The 16,606-nt window shown below is 35.1% G+C and overlaps 4 protein-coding genes across 5 annotated transcripts; 3 read left to right on the forward strand and 1 right to left on the reverse strand.

Moving 5' to 3' along the window:
* Nucleotides 1–70: 70 nt before the first annotated feature.
* On the forward strand, nt 71–873 carry LOC111197894. Its single transcript, XM_022687927.2, has 2 exons — nt 71–429; nt 606–873. Exons 1-2 carry the CDS (start codon nt 199–201, stop codon nt 795–797), a joined length of 423 nt encoding a protein of 140 aa, XP_022543648.2. The 5' UTR covers nt 71–198; the 3' UTR covers nt 798–873.
* Nucleotides 831–3,285, reverse strand: LOC106349728 (PTI1-like tyrosine-protein kinase At3g15890). The gene is made up of 4 exons (XM_013789704.3): nt 2,483–3,285; nt 2,025–2,172; nt 1,679–1,944; nt 831–1,593 (listed from the first exon to the last, which is right to left on the reverse strand). Exons 1-4 carry the CDS (start codon nt 2,521–2,523, stop codon nt 1,023–1,025), a joined length of 1,026 nt encoding a protein of 341 aa, XP_013645158.2. The 5' UTR covers nt 2,524–3,285; the 3' UTR covers nt 831–1,022.
* A 3,100-nt stretch (nt 3,286–6,385) lies between these two features.
* Nucleotides 6,386–12,958, forward strand: LOC106349692 (topless-related protein 4-like). 2 transcript variants are annotated; one of them, XM_048739083.1, is made up of 26 exons: nt 6,386–6,522; nt 6,693–6,800; nt 7,093–7,272; nt 7,339–7,452; nt 7,531–7,689; nt 7,767–7,944; nt 8,026–8,146; nt 8,259–8,374; nt 8,463–8,631; nt 8,756–8,865; nt 9,090–9,159; nt 9,289–9,362; nt 9,525–9,620; nt 9,705–9,800; nt 9,886–10,013; nt 10,103–10,337; nt 10,416–10,580; nt 10,658–10,756; nt 10,872–11,015; nt 11,098–11,208; nt 11,302–11,481; nt 11,561–11,689; nt 11,774–11,869; nt 11,949–12,137; nt 12,234–12,400; nt 12,488–12,958. In XM_048739083.1, exons 2-26 carry the CDS (start codon nt 6,721–6,723, stop codon nt 12,681–12,683), a joined length of 3,402 nt encoding a protein of 1,133 aa, XP_048595040.1. In that variant the 5' UTR covers nt 6,386–6,522; nt 6,693–6,720; the 3' UTR covers nt 12,684–12,958. The 2 variants fall into 2 exon arrangements, with proteins under 2 accessions (XP_048595040.1, XP_048595042.1); XM_048739085.1 differs by having other exon boundaries at nt 6,468–6,584.
* Nucleotides 12,959–13,181: 223 nt separating this feature from the next.
* Nucleotides 13,182–14,593, forward strand: BNAC01G35680D. The gene has a single exon (XM_013828466.3). It carries the CDS (start codon nt 13,425–13,427, stop codon nt 13,923–13,925), a length of 501 nt encoding a protein of 166 aa, XP_013683920.2. The 5' UTR covers nt 13,182–13,424; the 3' UTR covers nt 13,926–14,593.
* The last annotated feature ends 2,013 nt before the right edge of the window (nt 14,594–16,606 follow it).

The following is a 16,606-nucleotide window of genomic DNA, read 5'->3' on the forward strand; positions in this document are numbered from 1 at the left end:
TGAACGTGAGTGTAAAACGCAAACGTGGTTTAGACGCGTTTTAAACGTTTCAAGAACCAACGCAGAACGTGAGATGTGTTTTAGGTGGAGTGTCGTGTCTCTCTCTCTCTCTTATCTTCCTCTGTTCACGCCATTTACAAGACTGCTTGACCAAAAAAGACGGCAGCTTCAGAGAGAGACGATAAGAGATAGAGAGAGATGTCAGCTTCTGTATTCGTTTCAGGTATGGCGGTTGGAGTTCCGAGGCTCTCTAGCTCGAGCTCTGTTCACCGGAGATTGGAACCAATGAAGAAGAAGACCATGAGTAGTGTTAAATTCGTGACTACCTTCCGAGCTCCCTCACCAAACTCAGGGACAAAACGGTCATTTCACGTAATGGTTTCCGGTAACCGATCGGAACAACAAGCAGATAACGGTCAAGTAACTCAGGTCAGTTCTGTGTGGAGAGGAAAGCTTGTTCTGTTTTTTTTTTGTAAAGGAGGCTCAAAGAATTCACAATTATCAAAATAACCCCTATGTTTTGAATTTGATCAATCTTTTATTTACGTTTTGGACTCAAATAATTCAAAAGATACAAATAACCCCCTCTTTTTGACAAAATACAGGAGGACTTGAGCTACCTGTTGAAGCTTGGAGCTGGTTCTGTATTAGGCGCAGCTATAATCAAATACGGCAGCGTATTGCTCCCAGAGATCACAACACCTAACCTCACGCAAGCACTCTTCATTATATTTGCTCCTGTTGTAATCTCTGTTATACTTTTGTTCCGATCATCTTCTTCCAAGAATCAGAACTAGTTCATCTCATTGTGAAAAAAAGATTGTGTTAAAAGAGTTTTAAAGTTTCATAAATAAAAGTATTCAATCTCCTTTATATGCCAATGTCACACCTTACAAACATCCAATCAAATCAAAACCAATGTTACAAACAAAGAAACACAAAAAGAATAAGCAATACCTCAGAAACTAAACCAATATGAACAGAAAATGGTAAAAACAAATGTTAATGTGCCTAAAAAATCCCTATTGTTGTTCTTCTGAGATCTCATCTGCAACCTCCTGATGCTCTCTATATGGATTCTTGAAGAGAGGATTGGCTTCAAGTTCAGACATTTTCTCCTTTGATTCATTCATTAGCATCTCCACCACTTGAGACATTGTTGGTCTCTTCTCCGCCTCTGTCTGAACACACATGACTCCCACCAAGACTAACTTCTTCAGCTTCTCTTCCACTTTCTCCTCTTTCAGCTTCTGATCCATGACTTCACCAAACTTTCTCTCGTAAACAAGTGGTAACACCCACTCGGTTATCCCACGCTTTGTAGTTGCGTTTAGTCTCTCAATAGGTCTCTTGCCAGTAACCAGCTCCAGCAATAAGATACCAAAACTATACACATCACCTGCTTCTATTTCTTTCCCTGACGCAACACATTCTGGTGAGAGATACCCATTATTACTTCTAGCTTTAGTAGCTTCCTCATCATCTGGTATCAGTTTACCATATCCAAAGTCCATAACACGAGGCTCAAACTCAGAGTCTAGCAACACGTTACTCGCTCTGACATCTCCATGGACTACATGATGGTGTAGGTATCTGAGGAAACACACATAAAACGTTAGAAACTAAAGAAGATATTAAAACTTGTTGTTGAATGGTTTTTTAGATGCTTGAGACTCACGCAAGGGCTTGAGCAGTTCTTATGGCAATCTTTATCCGAGCGGTGGAATCTAGAGAGCACTCTCCCGAGTACTGCTGGCCATGAAGATTCGAGACAAGGCTCAAGTTCGGCATGTAGTCATAAACAAGAAGACGTTCTTGTCCTTCATCACAGTAGCCACGAACGCTTAACAAGTTCTTGTGACGGATACGGGAGAGAATCTCGACTTCTACAGCGAAGTCAATCTCTTCTCTGTTGCTCCATGCCTTGAGTCTCTTGACTGCAACCTGCAAGAAACACAAATGATCAGAGAAAACTCTGAACAAGAAGAAGCATGGTCTATATAACAGTCTGAGATGAGGTTTACTTGTGAGCCATCAGAGAGCTGACCCCAATACACACTGCCGAAGCGACCTTCGCCGAGTTTGTTGTCGTAGTTGAAACTGTTTGTGGCTGAGTGAAGCTCCTTCAATGAGAATATCTTCCGAGCTGGCTCTGTCTCCACTTTCTTTTTCCTGTGTAACCGTAACATCAACACCAAAACTTAACCTCAGTTATGTCCAAAGAAAAAAAACTTTTAGATCAACAAATCAAGAAACAACAACAAATAGAGTATCTGTTTTTTTTTTTTCTTGAAACATCCAACGAAAGGACTTACTTGCATCATAAAGACTTACTTGACAATATAAAATCAACATCATAAAGACTTACTTGCAGTAACCCAACAAAGGAGAAGATCATACAAAATCGTAAACGAAAGAAGAAAGATTTTGACAATCATCATCGAGTCAAAGAATCAATCAAGAAGACAAAACAGATACTTACCCTTCAAATCCTTTTCCGCAACAGCTAGTAAAAAGTTGCATCTTCAGAACAAACCCCCCAACAAATGAGTTACTCTTGTCTCTAGAAACAGAGGAAAAGGGTAAAAACAAAAAAGGTGACGCTTTCTGTGGAGAAGGTGACAGCAAAATAGAGAACAAGTCTTTAGAGTAACTCTCTAATCTAATCTCGTCTTAACGTGAGAGAGAGAGAGAGAGAACAAGACTATTTATTTTGTTTATTCTTTTATTTATTTATTTTTGCACAATTACTTTTTAGAAAAAGTAGTAAACTTTATAAAATAATAGAAAACAAACAAAATAAAGCTGATAACAAATGAATTAAGGAAAACTTTACCGAAAGAAGAATTTAAATTTTGAATGTTGTTGTATAGGTTTTCTCGAATATTTTGAAAATGTATTTTACTTTGTTTATATTTTACATGTTGACAAAATGTTCTTTTGGATTTTGTAGTTGTTAGTTGAGGGCCGGCTTATGGTGAGTCACGACAACTCATCCTAACCTTTTTATTCGGTGTTTCAAACATTAAATAAATAAATAAACTGATAATGTTTCTGCAATCTTCTTTATCAAAATACTAAACAATTTGAAATTTTAATTGTTGTAGTTTAATTTTTTTTAAGCGATATAACAGCATTACTATGATTAAATCGCTAAATAAGCGTGGTCAGAAAGGGAATGTTTGCTCTCATCATGAAGTTCTATTTTGATGTGATGCTTCACTAACATGGGCTTCAGGAATCATGTCCTAATTAATTGCAATCACTGATGTAACATCAAAATACCTTTTTCAAAAAAATCGGATTTTAGAGTTTATTTCATAGACTCATCACAATATGCAATTTTTTTTGCATCATGTGTGAATTTAATATATTTTTTAGTACTTCTTATTCTTTTAACTCATCAAATAAGATCTAAAAATCAGAATACAAATCTAAGCCAAAATAGATTCTTAGACAATGGCCCCAACCCTAATCCCTACACCAACCATACCCCAAACACTGCTTTATATATTTTTAAAATATAAAACATCTTTTATGTATTACACCATTTTTTCTTTAAAATGGAGGAATTTTATAATATAATTGAATTGTTGTTTTGTTTTAGAATTAAAAATAATGAATGAAAAATAATTAGATTGTTCTATTTATAGAGAAAACTCATTTTTATTATATTATGGAATGGAAAAAAAAATATAATAGGATTGGAAACGATTTTACTCCCACTTCAGTTATAGAGTGAGAAATAAACAGGGGTTGAAAATGCTCATCGACGATGCCTCCAATCTTATTTGAAATCATGTTTTCTTCTGGCAGCACGCAATCGCTTATAATACCCACCATTAGACTCTACTTTCAATGCTTCTTCTATGTGGAACACATCTCCAGTAATAGTCCAAAAGTGGCTTGTAGAAACCTCATAAGAATGTCAAAGTCTTCATGCAGTTTAATTAAAGACTATAAATCATGGCATGAATGAATAGGTAAAATGAAAGTGAGGCTACATGTCTCCAGCGTCATTCTTTCTGTAACAGTAAGTGTAAATGATAGTGGCGAGGCCGTTAATCACCAAAAGTATACATGAAAGTACGTTAGAACTGTGAAAACATCAGTTTGTTTAAGTAGCTTAAAACGATGCAAAACTATATGATTATCCATTATTTTAACTTTAATAGTATAAGTTTGAAAAATATAAACATCCTCACTGCCTCTAGGCTGAATATCGTTGACCAAGTTACTATTTATCATTTCCAGCTCATCCAGCTCTTTTGGCGGTAATTTGGATTCGGTTAAGATATTATAAAGTGTTGCTTATAGATTCTGGAAACATTCATACATATCTAGCTTATTTATTTTTAATCATGCGGTATGTAACTTTTCATGCCAGCTTTAGATACAGTCATACAGACATATCTCTTTTTTCATTGAGATGATTTTGATTAATTGTATTTAAGGAAGGGGGACCGAGTCTACAATATTGTTTTACATTTATACAATGAACGGTGTCATGATGCAAAAATCACAAAGTGCCAGTCATATTGTATAGTACTCTCAGCTATGTGCTTCGCATCCTTTTCAACAAACGATTATCCATCCAGTACTAGAAATGATGCCATTTTCAGATAGGTGGCTTCATTACATTCCAGAGCATATCAAACAACTCCTAACTCTCGAGTGATTATATGACACTATAAAGGTCTTAAATGTGCTGAAAAGGTAAATGGTCTTTCAGACAACATAAGTAAAACTTGATGTCCTAATAAACCTTTTTATAGTAGCGTCAAGCAGAAAAACATCTTATGTTGTAGAAGTTAGAACAAATGCTACTGTTCTGTTTCTAAGCTCAACCACGTCCACGTTGAGTGTTAAACTCATAACGAATCATAAGCGAGGCAAAGAAACTCTTTTTTTGGGTCATATGTGATGCCAGTGCCCAAACAGTTTCGCCCTGGCATAAATACATACATGTAAGGCTTGTGCCTGGGATGGCTTATACATCCGTATGCTAATCATTTCCTATTCTCAGCTTGATCTACGTGACTACGTCTTCCCGAATCAGTATCTTTGCTCCCTAATAAGGCCCAGTTCATCACGGTTAATAAGTTTGTCAGTCAAATCTTTACGCCCTACACTATCATGTAGTAGTTAGTTCTATCTGGGAGAAAAGCTGAACATCATCAAGATTACTACTATACAAAAAAAAAAGATCACACGTTTTTCTATTCTTTAAAAACAAAAAATTTTAAAGCACACGTTTCTATATTCTTTATTTTCTTTCTAAAGCACATGTTTCTATATTCGTTTATTTGTTACCATATTTACGCATAGGTTATAATTTAAGATAATCAAAATAAACCATAAATCTTTAAGTCAAAAATATAGAAAAGGAAAAATATATTAGCATTCTTGTTAAAGTTCAAATTCATTTTTATATTATTTCTTTTAATATTATTCCTCTGTTTCACTTTAGTTGCCGTTCTACGGAAAACATTTAATTTTACATATTTAAAAAAAAAAAAATCATTATATATACAATTAACCATATTTCAACTAATAAAAAATAAATTTGAGAATATTTGTTAATAAATTTTATATTGAAAACATAAAACGATACTTAAAATTAAATAAAATTTTAACACTAAGATGACAAGTGGACTACTAATATGAAAGCGTTAGAATAACAATTTGTCAACTGTTATTAAGATTTTTTTTAAAATAACATTTGTAACTATTTTTACGATTAGCTGATGTCGTAAATGATTAATAGTAGTATTACTATCATGGCACTGAATTCAACACAAGATGAAGAGAAATAAACCAATTAAATTTTGTTTTAGCAAATAAACCAATTAATAAGAGACACTTTTATTTAAGTTTCGTTTGAAAAGAAGGAAAAAACAAGAGAAGAAAACCGAGAGCTACACGTCAAAACCCAACGAGAGAGCATTTAATTAGACAGCAGAGATGTACTGCTAGATTCGCAACAACATAAATACATACTTAAATTACGTCGTTAAATGTCAAAAAATTACGTCATTAATTTTTTTTTGTTCAACCGTCATTAAATTTTTAAAATGAGCTTTATTATGGTGGGGTGCAACGTATATTAATTTCCTTTTTAGTTAAATTCTTATCTACAAAAAAAACACGTTTTTATTATTAACATAGACACCCAACCACCACAAAAAATAATAGATTCAAACGATGTATTAACAATACAGAATAAAACTTCAGTTTTTATCAAAATTAAAAAAAAAAACGGAAAATCTACATATTTACAAATATAATTAAAGTGGATAATGACACTTCTAACATAATGATGACCACACAAAATATAAAAAATAAAAATGAAAAAGCAATAAATCCAAGAAAAAAAAAAGGAAACTCCGAAAACGAGACAGCATCGGCATAAATACCCCCACGTCTCTCTCTCTCTCATCTCTCTGCTCCCAAAGTATCTCTCTTCTTCTCTCTGTTTCGTCGTCTCTCTCTCTCTCTCCTTATTCAAAGTCAATTCAACAGGTATACTTAAAAAAAAAAAACTTTACTTTTTCTCTCGGGGGCCTCCCCGTTTGTTCTCGCACGTACGCTCCTTGGGATTCTCCTTCTCAATTCCATCGATTTGTCTCTGTTTTAGATCTGTAACGGGTTCTGTTTTTCTAATGTTTTAAAACCCTAAATTCTCGTTGTAGTATCGAGATCGAGAGAGAGGAAGAGGACATGTCGTCTCTCAGCAGAGAACTCGTCTTCTTGATTCTCCAGTTTCTCGACGAGGAGAAGTTCAAAGACACTGTTCACAGGTCACTTTCAAAACCCAAAGGCTCAAACTTTTTTTTTTTGAATTGTTCGCTTGTCGGAACTAGTGTAGTGTTGTCGGGAGTATTATTAAAGCTTTGAACTTTAAATCTAAAACCTGTAGAACACTTTTAACTCCTTAGCTAGTATTTCAACAGCCTTGGCATGATCTTTCAAAACCCAAAGGCTCGAACTTTTTTTTTGAATTGTTCGCTTGTCGGAACTAGTGTAGTGTTGTCGGGAGTATTATTAAAGCTTTGAACTTTTGGTCTAAATTGAGTGTGTTGTATCTCTTAGGTTGGAGAAGGAGTCTGGGTTTTTCTTCAACATGAGGTACTTTGAAGACTGTATAAGCGCAGGTGAATGGGACGATGTGGAGAAGTACCTTTCTGGATTCACTAAAGCTGATGATAATAGATACTCCATGAAGATCTTTTTCGAGATTCGTAAGCAGAAGTACCTTGAGGCACTTGACAAGTAAGTGTGTTCTTTGCTTCATTGCCTTGAGGAGGATCCATAACTTATTTATTTTTCTTTTTGCAGGAAAGATCATGCCAAGGCTGTTGAAATACTAGCTAAGGAGTTAAAAGTGTTCTCCACATTCAATGAAGAGCTTTTCAAGGAGATCACCATGCTTTTAACCTTAACTAACTTCAGGTAAAAACTCAACTTTTGTATTATAATCTCAAATAAACATGTTTTATTAAGAATCCATTTATCTTGTAATGTTTAAAGGGAAAATGAGCAGCTCTCCAAGTATGGGGATACTAAGTCTGCAAGAGGTATTATGCTTGGGGAACTCAAGAAGCTGATTGAGGCAAATCCTCTCTTCCGGGATAAACTCCAGTTTCCGACTTTGAAGAATTCAAGATTGAGAACCTTAATTAATCAAAGGTAGTGCAAGCTTTGTGTTTTTACTGTCTCTTTTGGTGGGACAACTAACTGAATGTTCTTCTCTGCTAAAATTGTAGTTTGAACTGGCAGCATCAGCTTTGCAAGAATCCAAGGCCTAACCCGGATATAAAAACACTCTTTGTTGATCATTCTTGTGGGCATCCAAATGGTTCTCATGTTCCTTCCCCTGTAACTAATCATCTGATGGGCTCAGTCCCTAAAGTTGGAGGCTTCCCACCACTGGGTGCTCATGGTGTAAGTGTTATATGATAAAGCCGCTTTGTATTGGATTATATATTATTAGCACATGAGTTTAACGCATATCTCTTGGTTCAGCCGTTTCAGCCAACACCAGCTCCTCTTACAACATCTCTTGCAGGATGGATGCCTAATCCATCTGTATCACATCCCACTGTTTCTGCTGGTCCTATTGGCCTTGGTGCCCCCAACAGTGCTGGTAATTTTTTTCATAACTAATTTTATCTTCTGATCTATCAGTCTTGGAGATATATTCTGTTTGCCAATTAGATATCTCATCATAATCTGGATTCATGATTTCTTCCTGACAGTGTCTATGCTAAAGCGTCCCAGGACTCCTCCAACTAATAGCCTATCAATGGATTATCAAACAGCAGATTCTGAAAGTGTATTGAAGAGACCCAGACCCTTTGGAATATCAGACGGGGTAATAACGAATGCTTATGCGATTTTTTTAGCTCAAGTTCTCATCCCTAATATCTTTGAAGCTCACAGTTTTTTTTAAACATTTTCAGGTTAATAATCATCCAGTCAATGTCTTGCCAGTCACATATCCTGGGCAAAACCATGCTCATGCAGCCTATTCTACTGACGACTTACCCAAAACTGTTAGCAGGGTTTTGAGTCAGGGTTCTGCTATCAAGAGCATGGATTTTCATCCAGTACAACAAACGATGCTTCTTGGTTAGTTTTCTCAACCAAAGCATGCATTCATTCCCATGAGTTATGGTGGTTTATAATCAGACAGCATGTATATATGTATACATTTTATCTCGCTTTTAATGGTGGATTTGCATTTGTTTCATAGTTGGCACCAATCTTGGTGATATTGCAATATGGGAGGTGGGCAGCAGGGATAAGCTTGCTTCTAGAAGCTTTAAAGTTTGGGATCTAGCTACCTGCACTGGGAATCTTCAGGTATGGTTCATCTTTTATTGATATATTGTAACAGTTAGAAGATAAATCGAGTGGGGTTTTTTTTTATAAGTACAAAACTCGGTGGATTAGTAAGGAACAGATCAAGGTTAATAACTAGTTATCTGAAAGAACTCCTCAAATTTTTCACTATGGCCATATACTATATATCACGGACATCTTCTCTTTTTACTGACCTGTTGTTTGGTCTTTTTCTTGTGCATTAGGCTTCACTTGCTAGCGAGTATACTGCAGCAGTTAACCGAGTCATCTGGAGCCCTGATGGAGGTCTTCTGGGTACGCCATTCTATGATCTTGTGGTCGTATTGTGGAGTCAATTATTTTGCCCCTTATGGGTTTTGGGCTAGTTATCATATAAATTTTGTGCTATATCTAGCGCTTCGTAATGTCTACTTCCTATTTCAGGTGTCGCATATTCTAAGCATATTGTGCATATCTATTCATATCATGGTGGCGATGATTTGCGGAATCATCTAGAGGTTTGTCTCTTACTCACGACTTTATATTGTATATGAGGTTACACCATCTTCTGTATCTTATCCTAGTCAGTTACCATTCCGCTTATGTTTATTTTTTTTTTATCTCTGAACAGCATTCTTAGATCTTTGGTGTTTGTTTTTTTTGTTTGTTTACCGTGATAGATTGATGCTCATGCGGGTAATGTCAACGATCTTGCCTTCTCCCAACCAAACCAGGAACTGTGTGTTGTGACTTGTGGAGAAGACAAGACAATCAAGGTTTGCATCTTGGAATGTGTTTTCAGAGTTAGATATAATGGGCCTAATGGGAGCATCCTGCTTATATAAGTACTTGTTATACAGGTCTGGAGCGCTGTTACTGGAAATAAATTGCACACATTCGAAGGCCATGAGGCACCTGTTTATTCCGTGTGCCCACACCAGAAAGAGAATATTCAGGTAGTGTAATTTGCTTAAAGTGTCTCTTTTTCGTTATTCTAGGGCCCTTGAGATTGTTGTGATGGAGACTTTTTATTTTTGTCAGTTCATATTCTCAACTGCTGTTGATGGAAGGATAAAAGCTTGGTTATATGACAACATGGGTTCTAGAGTGGATTATGATGCCCCCGGTCGATCTTGCACATCAATGGCCTATTCTGCTGATGGAACTAGGTAAATGAATTCTCTGCTATTCTCGTTATGCTAAGCTAAACTAATCCACCATTTTCCTCATGTCTCTTTTACCTTCTCGTTGGTTGTAGATTATTCTCTTGTGGTACTAGCAAGGAGGGTGAATCATTCATCGTTGAATGGAATGAAAGTGAAGGAGCTGTGAAGCGTACTTACCTCGGATTAGGGAAACGGTCTGTGGGGGTTGTTCAGTTCGATACCTTGAAGAATAAGTTTTTGGTAGCTGGTGATGAGTTCCACGTCAAATTTTGGGACATGGATAGTGTTGAGCTCTTGACCACAACAACTGCAGACGGGGGATTGCCGGTAATGTTCTATTATGATCTTTGGTTGTCTATTTGACATATAAAAGGAATGGTTGCTAACTTAATTTTTTTTTTTCAGTCTTCCCCTTGCTTAAGGATCAATAAAGAAGGAACTCTGCTGGCTGTCTCAACTACTGAGAATGGAATTAAGATACTAGCGAATGCTGAAGGTTTGAGGATTTTGCACTCCATGGCAAACCGTGGCGTTGAAAGCTCTAGAGCTCCTCCTGGATCTGTTTCAAAGGTAGAAAACATATTCTTTCATATATATTCTGCTATTGCAGAAAAGAAATTGAAAATACATATGATTTTGGTTCATAGGGTCCTATTGTTGGAACATTTGGGACTCCAAGTTCAAGCACTGGAATGAGTCTATCAATGGCTGAGAGAAGTGGTCCAGGGGCTGTTGTCACTGCAATGGTAATCAATGGAGATAGTTGACCATTTAGAATGTCCACTTCGTTTCTCTAGTGAAGTTGGCAGAGATCAAAGTGTTAATTGTTACTAATTTACTTCACAATCTTTTGGTTTTTAGAATGGCGATACTCGAAGTCTGTCAGATGTCAAACCACGAATCCCTGATGAGGCAGAGAGATCAAAGGTTTGGAAGCTGGCAGAAATTAGTGAACGTTCGCAGCTTCGTACTCTGCGGCTACCTGACACTCTGCTACCAGGAAGAGTATGTATCCAATCTTTCTCAAACACATTGCCATTATCTTCTTTCCACTCTTGTCGTGATGTCATCTTGTTTCTCGATACAGATTGTCAAGTTAATATATACAAATTCTGGAGGTGCCATATTGGCATTAGCGGAAAACGCTCTACACAAGCTATGGAAATGGCAGAAGAGTGAGCGGAATCTTTCGGGAAAGGTACATCATATCCCTTGTGATACAGCACATAGTGGTGACTTTTGACACTCATAATTGTAACTCCTTATATGGTTTTTTTTTTTGCGTGTTTAGGCAAACAGCAATGTCCCACCACAGCTTTGGCAGCCACCTAATGGAGTGCTAATGACAAATGACACACGTGAGGGAAACAAAGAAGACGTAGTTCCATGCTTTGCCCTCTCAAAGAATGATTCTTATGTCATGTCAGCCTCCGGAGGAAAAATTTCCTTGTTCAACATGATGACTTTTAAGGTCCGGTCCTTCCCTTTCTGAGTTACGTCTCTTACAAGCCTCGGATTTACTTACTTATATGTCTTTGTTTTAACTGCAGACGATGACTACATTCATGGCGCCTCCTCCTGCAGCGACTTCCCTCGCCTTCCATCCTCAAGACAATAACATTATCGCTATTGGAATGGATGATTCCTCTATTCAAATTTACAATGTTAGAGTGGATGAGGTAGCTTGACATAACTGGGAGTGTGTAAGACTTTTATTCGTTTTTCATAGAAATAACTTTTGGCTGGTGATGATTCATGTATAGGTTAAAAGTAAATTGAAAGGTCATCAAAAGAGAGTGACTGGTTTAGCATTCTCAAACGTTCTGAATGTACTTGTTTCCTCTGGTGCTGATTCCCAGGTATGCTACATTACCTGTTTATGTTCCCTGCTATGTTCAGATAAAGATCTTTGAGTGGTTGGTTTTATGATCTGTTTAGCTTTGTGTATGGAGCATGGATGGATGGGAAAAGCAAGCTAGCAAACAGATACAAATTCCCAGCGGTCATTCGCCAAACCCGCTTGCTCATACACGCGTTCAGTTCCATCAGGATCAGACACATGTTCTTGTTGTCCATGCCAGCCAGTTGGCGATATATGAGGCTCCTAAATTAGAGAACGTGAAGCAGGTTTGTTGCTACACTGTTCCATAAGGCTTTGCATTTAACTGTTTTCTCAGTGTGTTTCAAGACTTGATGATCTGTTGATTTCTCTCTTACTTGCAGTGGATACCAACGGAGTCAAGTGGTTCAGTGACAGATGCTGTATACTCATGTGATAGCCAGTCTATCTACGCAGCCTTTGATGATGGAAGCGTGAGTATCTTGACGGCAACGACATTGCAACTGAAGTGCCGCATTGGTCCCAGTTCATATTTGCCTTCAAACCCGAGGTAAAGAATCCTCTTTATCTTAATGTTCATCAGAGTTGTGACATTGACCAACACAACATCAGTAAGCATCTCTTCTCTGTTGAACAGCTTGAGGTTATATCCAGCCACCATCGCAGCACATCCCTCTGAGCCAAACCAGTTTGCAGTTGGGCTTACTGATGGTGGAGTTCATGTGATCGAACCACCAGGACCAGAAGGGAAGTGGGGAATGTCTCCACCTCCAGAAAACGGTGCAGGACCTAGCGTCTCCTCAGCACCAGGTTCAGATCAGCAGCCGAGGTGAAGGTTGATTCAGCACAGCCTGCCAAGTTATTATTATACACTTTGAGTGGAGGATAGCTCTGCGATTGTAGGTTATATATTGTCTTACTCATTGGTACTAGGTGAAAGGTGAAGCAGAGTAGCAGTAGTGTCTTCCATTAATTCTAGTGTTTTTACTTTTGACATTATTCTTATCATCTTAGAGTTTCCTTCCCAACAATCTTTTTATTTATGTTTCAAGGTTTTGTAGATAAAAATTGATTTAGCAAATTCTTAATCTTCATTTGAGCTTCACTATGTGACTTCTTAACGTTGGTGGCCAAACAAATGATAGCCTCAAGAAATCCAGTGAGAACTGCCAACCACTTAAACCTTTGATGATTGTTACTACCTACATGAGTCATCATCAAGTTCTTTGCTTATTTCATTATAAACTGTAAATAATTACTTAAAACTTTCAAAAACGTGATAAACAATGTCGTGTAGAGGACAAAAAAGCTTTAAAATAGGCCCACAAAAAAATATTCAACAAACGAACAAAAGCTAATATGAGACAGCTTTAAGCATTGGCAGTTTTATTAAGATTGATAATCAAAAACTAAATATTCATTTTTAGCATGTGTAACAATTTGTTTGTTTGTTACTCTCCAAATATAAACAGAAGGAAAGTTGAACAGCTTCGGTTTCAGGTAAACCATGGCACTTAACATATATTTATGAGAGAGGGACACTAACAAACGATCATAAACACAAAAAGAAAACGATGGATGTCAACAAGAACATCGTCAAAACCCTAGCTCGATGGTGCCTTCTCCTACAAGCAATAATGATCTCTTCCAACACCGTGGCTCTCAAGGAACCAGACTACGTAAACATGAACGTAACAATCCGTAACGCAATGACAGGGCTAATCCGACCGGAGATCGTCTACCGATGCCAGTCCAAACGTAAAGACTACGGTTGGCATCGATCTAAAAAACCAGGAATGCAGTTTTCATTCCCAATCATTCTCATAAAAGGTGAAAGCAAGATACCTGCTATTCACATCTGCAATGTCCGGTCAGTCCTAGGAACCGCCACACTCGTGATCGAAAACACTTATCTCGATGCAGAGATGTGTCCTAAATCTTCATGTGCTCACGTAGCTACACCTAAGGGGATCGTGTTTAGAGGCCTTGAATGGGATTTCAAAACCGTGTTTCCTAAACTCAAACCAGTTGAGTATCTAGAGTTGCCCTGGACACCTTGGCCTAACAGAACATGAATTTTTTGTTTCTTCTGTACTGAATGTAACTATATACTGTATTTAGAGTTCATAATCAGTATGTCACATACAATTTCTTGCAGAGAGATCTATATATACGTTTTATATAAAAACACCAACAAAAATAAGTAGGGTTACAAAACGTTTCGATTCAGGTCATGATCACATAGTTTTAGGATCACTCACTGTTTAGTGCCATTCGTTGTTTGTGAGTTTCTGAATGTAGCTTAACATCGGTAGCTAATCCAATGGCTTGGAGGAAACTAACACGTACCAATTCATATCAAGTTGCAACCATTCAAGGCCATGTTTCTCTGAAAACTCAAAAGCATGTTTCTCCAAATGCTAGAGCTGGTACCCACCTAAAACATCATGATTCAGATTAGAGTTATATATATAAAGATGAGTGAATAAGGATTTGATGGAATCAGTTCTTCTTCAACAAATCTCCAGTGTTCCATGCTTGTCTTCCCCATACATGACAAGCTGATTTCACTAGCCACATTATATGATATACCCATACTATTCTTACACCCGACAAAACAAAACCATATTAGAGATGTAAGGGATGAGAAGCAACGGTCGAGAATTTGCTAGAAAACGGAAAAAAATTGACTATTTGAGATTTTTGCTGCTATCAAATCAAATTCTTTTGTGATATGTTAGCATTTATGGCCAGAAAAAAAAATCTGTTTACATTTAAATGTGAAACTAGATCTCAATCCGCGCAACCGCGCAAGTTTTTGTTTTCAATTATTTTTATATAAATATTTTGTTTTCAATTCTAAATTGATATATATTATAATATATGTGTCTATCAATTTTTAAAACATAGTAAATTTACGGTATATTTTTTTTAATGAATATATTGTTTTAAACTTTCACATGTATTTGTATCTTTTTATGTATATATATATATATATATATATATTTCGATTATTATTTCATTATTAAAATCGTAACTATATATATAAACTATAAAGATTAGTAAAATATTGTTTTATTGTCATATTCAAATATATTGTAACATTTCACAAATTTAGAAAGTTTTTTAAAAAATAAAATTTTCGCTTCATAGATTTATATTATTGAGTAAATAATTAATCATTTAGTTTTTGTTTAATTTTTAAAATAAACTATATAGTTTAAAATTTGTTTTCATTGGTTTAAGGTAGTAAAGATTAATCATTGTTAGATAATTTTTTTATTTAAAAAAAATCTTTATAATTTTAAAAGATAAAATCGACAAATATTTAAATATTTAACATATGGAGGTATAGTATTACAACATTAAATTATATCTATTTAATATAACATGACTTTCTAATAATATGTCCATTAGGTCCATTTAAAAAAAATCACACATGAATCAAGGTTGTGACTTCTATTTTAATATCTAAGATATGTTTCAGACCATCTCCAATGTATTTCTCTATTTTTTTCTTCTATAATAGAGAAACTCTATAATAGAGATAAGTTTCTCTCCAATGTATTCCTCTATTTTCTCCTCTAAAAAGAAATATTCTTAAGAGATTCTTTTAAAATTTTACAATTAACACCTTTTAACTTATAAATATTGAAAATTAACTCATTCATTATATCTTTTGGATTTTTTCATAAAGTGCAATATTATTTATTTTAAACAGTTTGTTACAAAAAACATTAAACAAAAATAATAAAACAAACAAGTATACATTATCTAACCATCATTATGGAGATCCGGAAGTAATTTACCATAATATTAAGGTGTTTTAATATGTTGTATTAATTAATATTTAAATAAATATGTTATCAATATGTAAAGTTATGTAGATTTTTTAGTAATTAAACTATAATTAATAATTTTGGTTTTAAATATAAAATTAAGTATTATTTGTTAAAAATTAGACTTTCACATAAAATAATATTATTATTTATTTATGTTATTTACTTATAACTGTAAAAAATTAAAAATATTATGTAAACAAAAGATATTTGGGTTTTATATGTAAAAATAATGTATTTCTACATAAACATGTATTTTAATTATAACCACAAAAGTTAAAAGACTATTGTGAAAATAAAAAAAGTATGTCTCTATTATAAATTTTTTTCTATTATAGCATATAAAGACAAATATAAGGGTGGGTTGGAGATGCTCTCAGTCATTATAAATCTCACATAATTTCACAAGAACTTTAAACAAAAAATAGTTGCATACAAACTTTTTCTTGGTTCTTGCAATTTTTGTACTTCCCTTAGCTGTGTCATCATCATATGGAAACTTCGTTATGATGGTTACTGACGACGGGATTGACAACATATGCACAAAAATATGTTAAATTCTCACTTTGTTATGAACTTCTAAAATCAACCCATAAAATTACAATTTTAAACTTCTATGGCCTTACTAAATTTCTGATCAAAAACCAGTATCGAAACGTTTCTGATGGCATTATACCAGATAAAGATGTCTGCAGGTAATGCAACGATTTGCAGGCAGTTGATTCATCAATGTAGAATCTCACTTTTCAGTTTTCACACTTTCATAATCCATTTCCAATAGAATAATAATTAGAAAATAATTCTTTAATACTAAAAAATACTCTACAATAATTTACAAGTAATCATAGATTCATATATTGTAAGTAATAGATCTGGGCAAATAACACATTTTTGATCAATTACTTGAGATAGCAAAT

This window comes from Brassica napus, chromosome A1 (assembly GCF_020379485.1).
Source record: "Brassica napus cultivar Da-Ae chromosome A1, Da-Ae, whole genome shotgun sequence".
In the NCBI taxonomy this organism is placed as follows: domain Eukaryota; kingdom Viridiplantae; phylum Streptophyta; class Magnoliopsida; order Brassicales; family Brassicaceae; genus Brassica; species Brassica napus.

What these genes read in the sequence shown, in the direction of transcription:
- BNAC01G35680D (XM_013828466.3), top strand. Translation starts at nt 13,425, where the DNA reads ATGGATGTCAACAAGAACATCGTCAAAACCCTAGCTCGATGGTGCCTT.
- LOC106349692 (XM_048739083.1), top strand. Translation starts at nt 6,721, where the DNA reads ATGTCGTCTCTCAGCAGAGAACTCGTCTTCTTGATTCTCCAGTTTCTC. An exon ending in TTCAAAGACACTGTTCACAG is followed by an intron (nt 6,801 to 7,092) that starts GTCACTTTCAAA and finishes TGTATCTCTTAG; the next exon opens with GTTGGAGAAGGAGTCTGGGT. An exon ending in ACAACAAACGATGCTTCTTG is followed by an intron (nt 8,632 to 8,755) that starts GTTAGTTTTCTC and finishes TTTGTTTCATAG; the next exon opens with TTGGCACCAATCTTGGTGAT.
- LOC111197894 (XM_022687927.2), top strand. Translation starts at nt 199, where the DNA reads ATGTCAGCTTCTGTATTCGTTTCAGGTATGGCGGTTGGAGTTCCGAGG. An exon ending in ATAACGGTCAAGTAACTCAG is followed by an intron (nt 430 to 605) that starts GTCAGTTCTGTG and finishes GACAAAATACAG; the next exon opens with GAGGACTTGAGCTACCTGTT.
- LOC106349728 (XM_013789704.3), bottom strand. Translation starts at nt 2,523, where the DNA reads ATGCAACTTTTTACTAGCTGTTGCGGAAAAGGATTTGAAGG. An exon ending in TGCGGAAAAGGATTTGAAGG is followed by an intron (nt 2,173 to 2,482) that starts GTAAGTATCTGT and finishes ACGGTTACACAG; the next exon opens with GAAAAAGAAAGTGGAGACAG. An exon ending in AGCTCTCTGATGGCTCACAA is followed by an intron (nt 1,945 to 2,024) that starts GTAAACCTCATC and finishes TGTTTCTTGCAG; the next exon opens with GTTGCAGTCAAGAGACTCAA.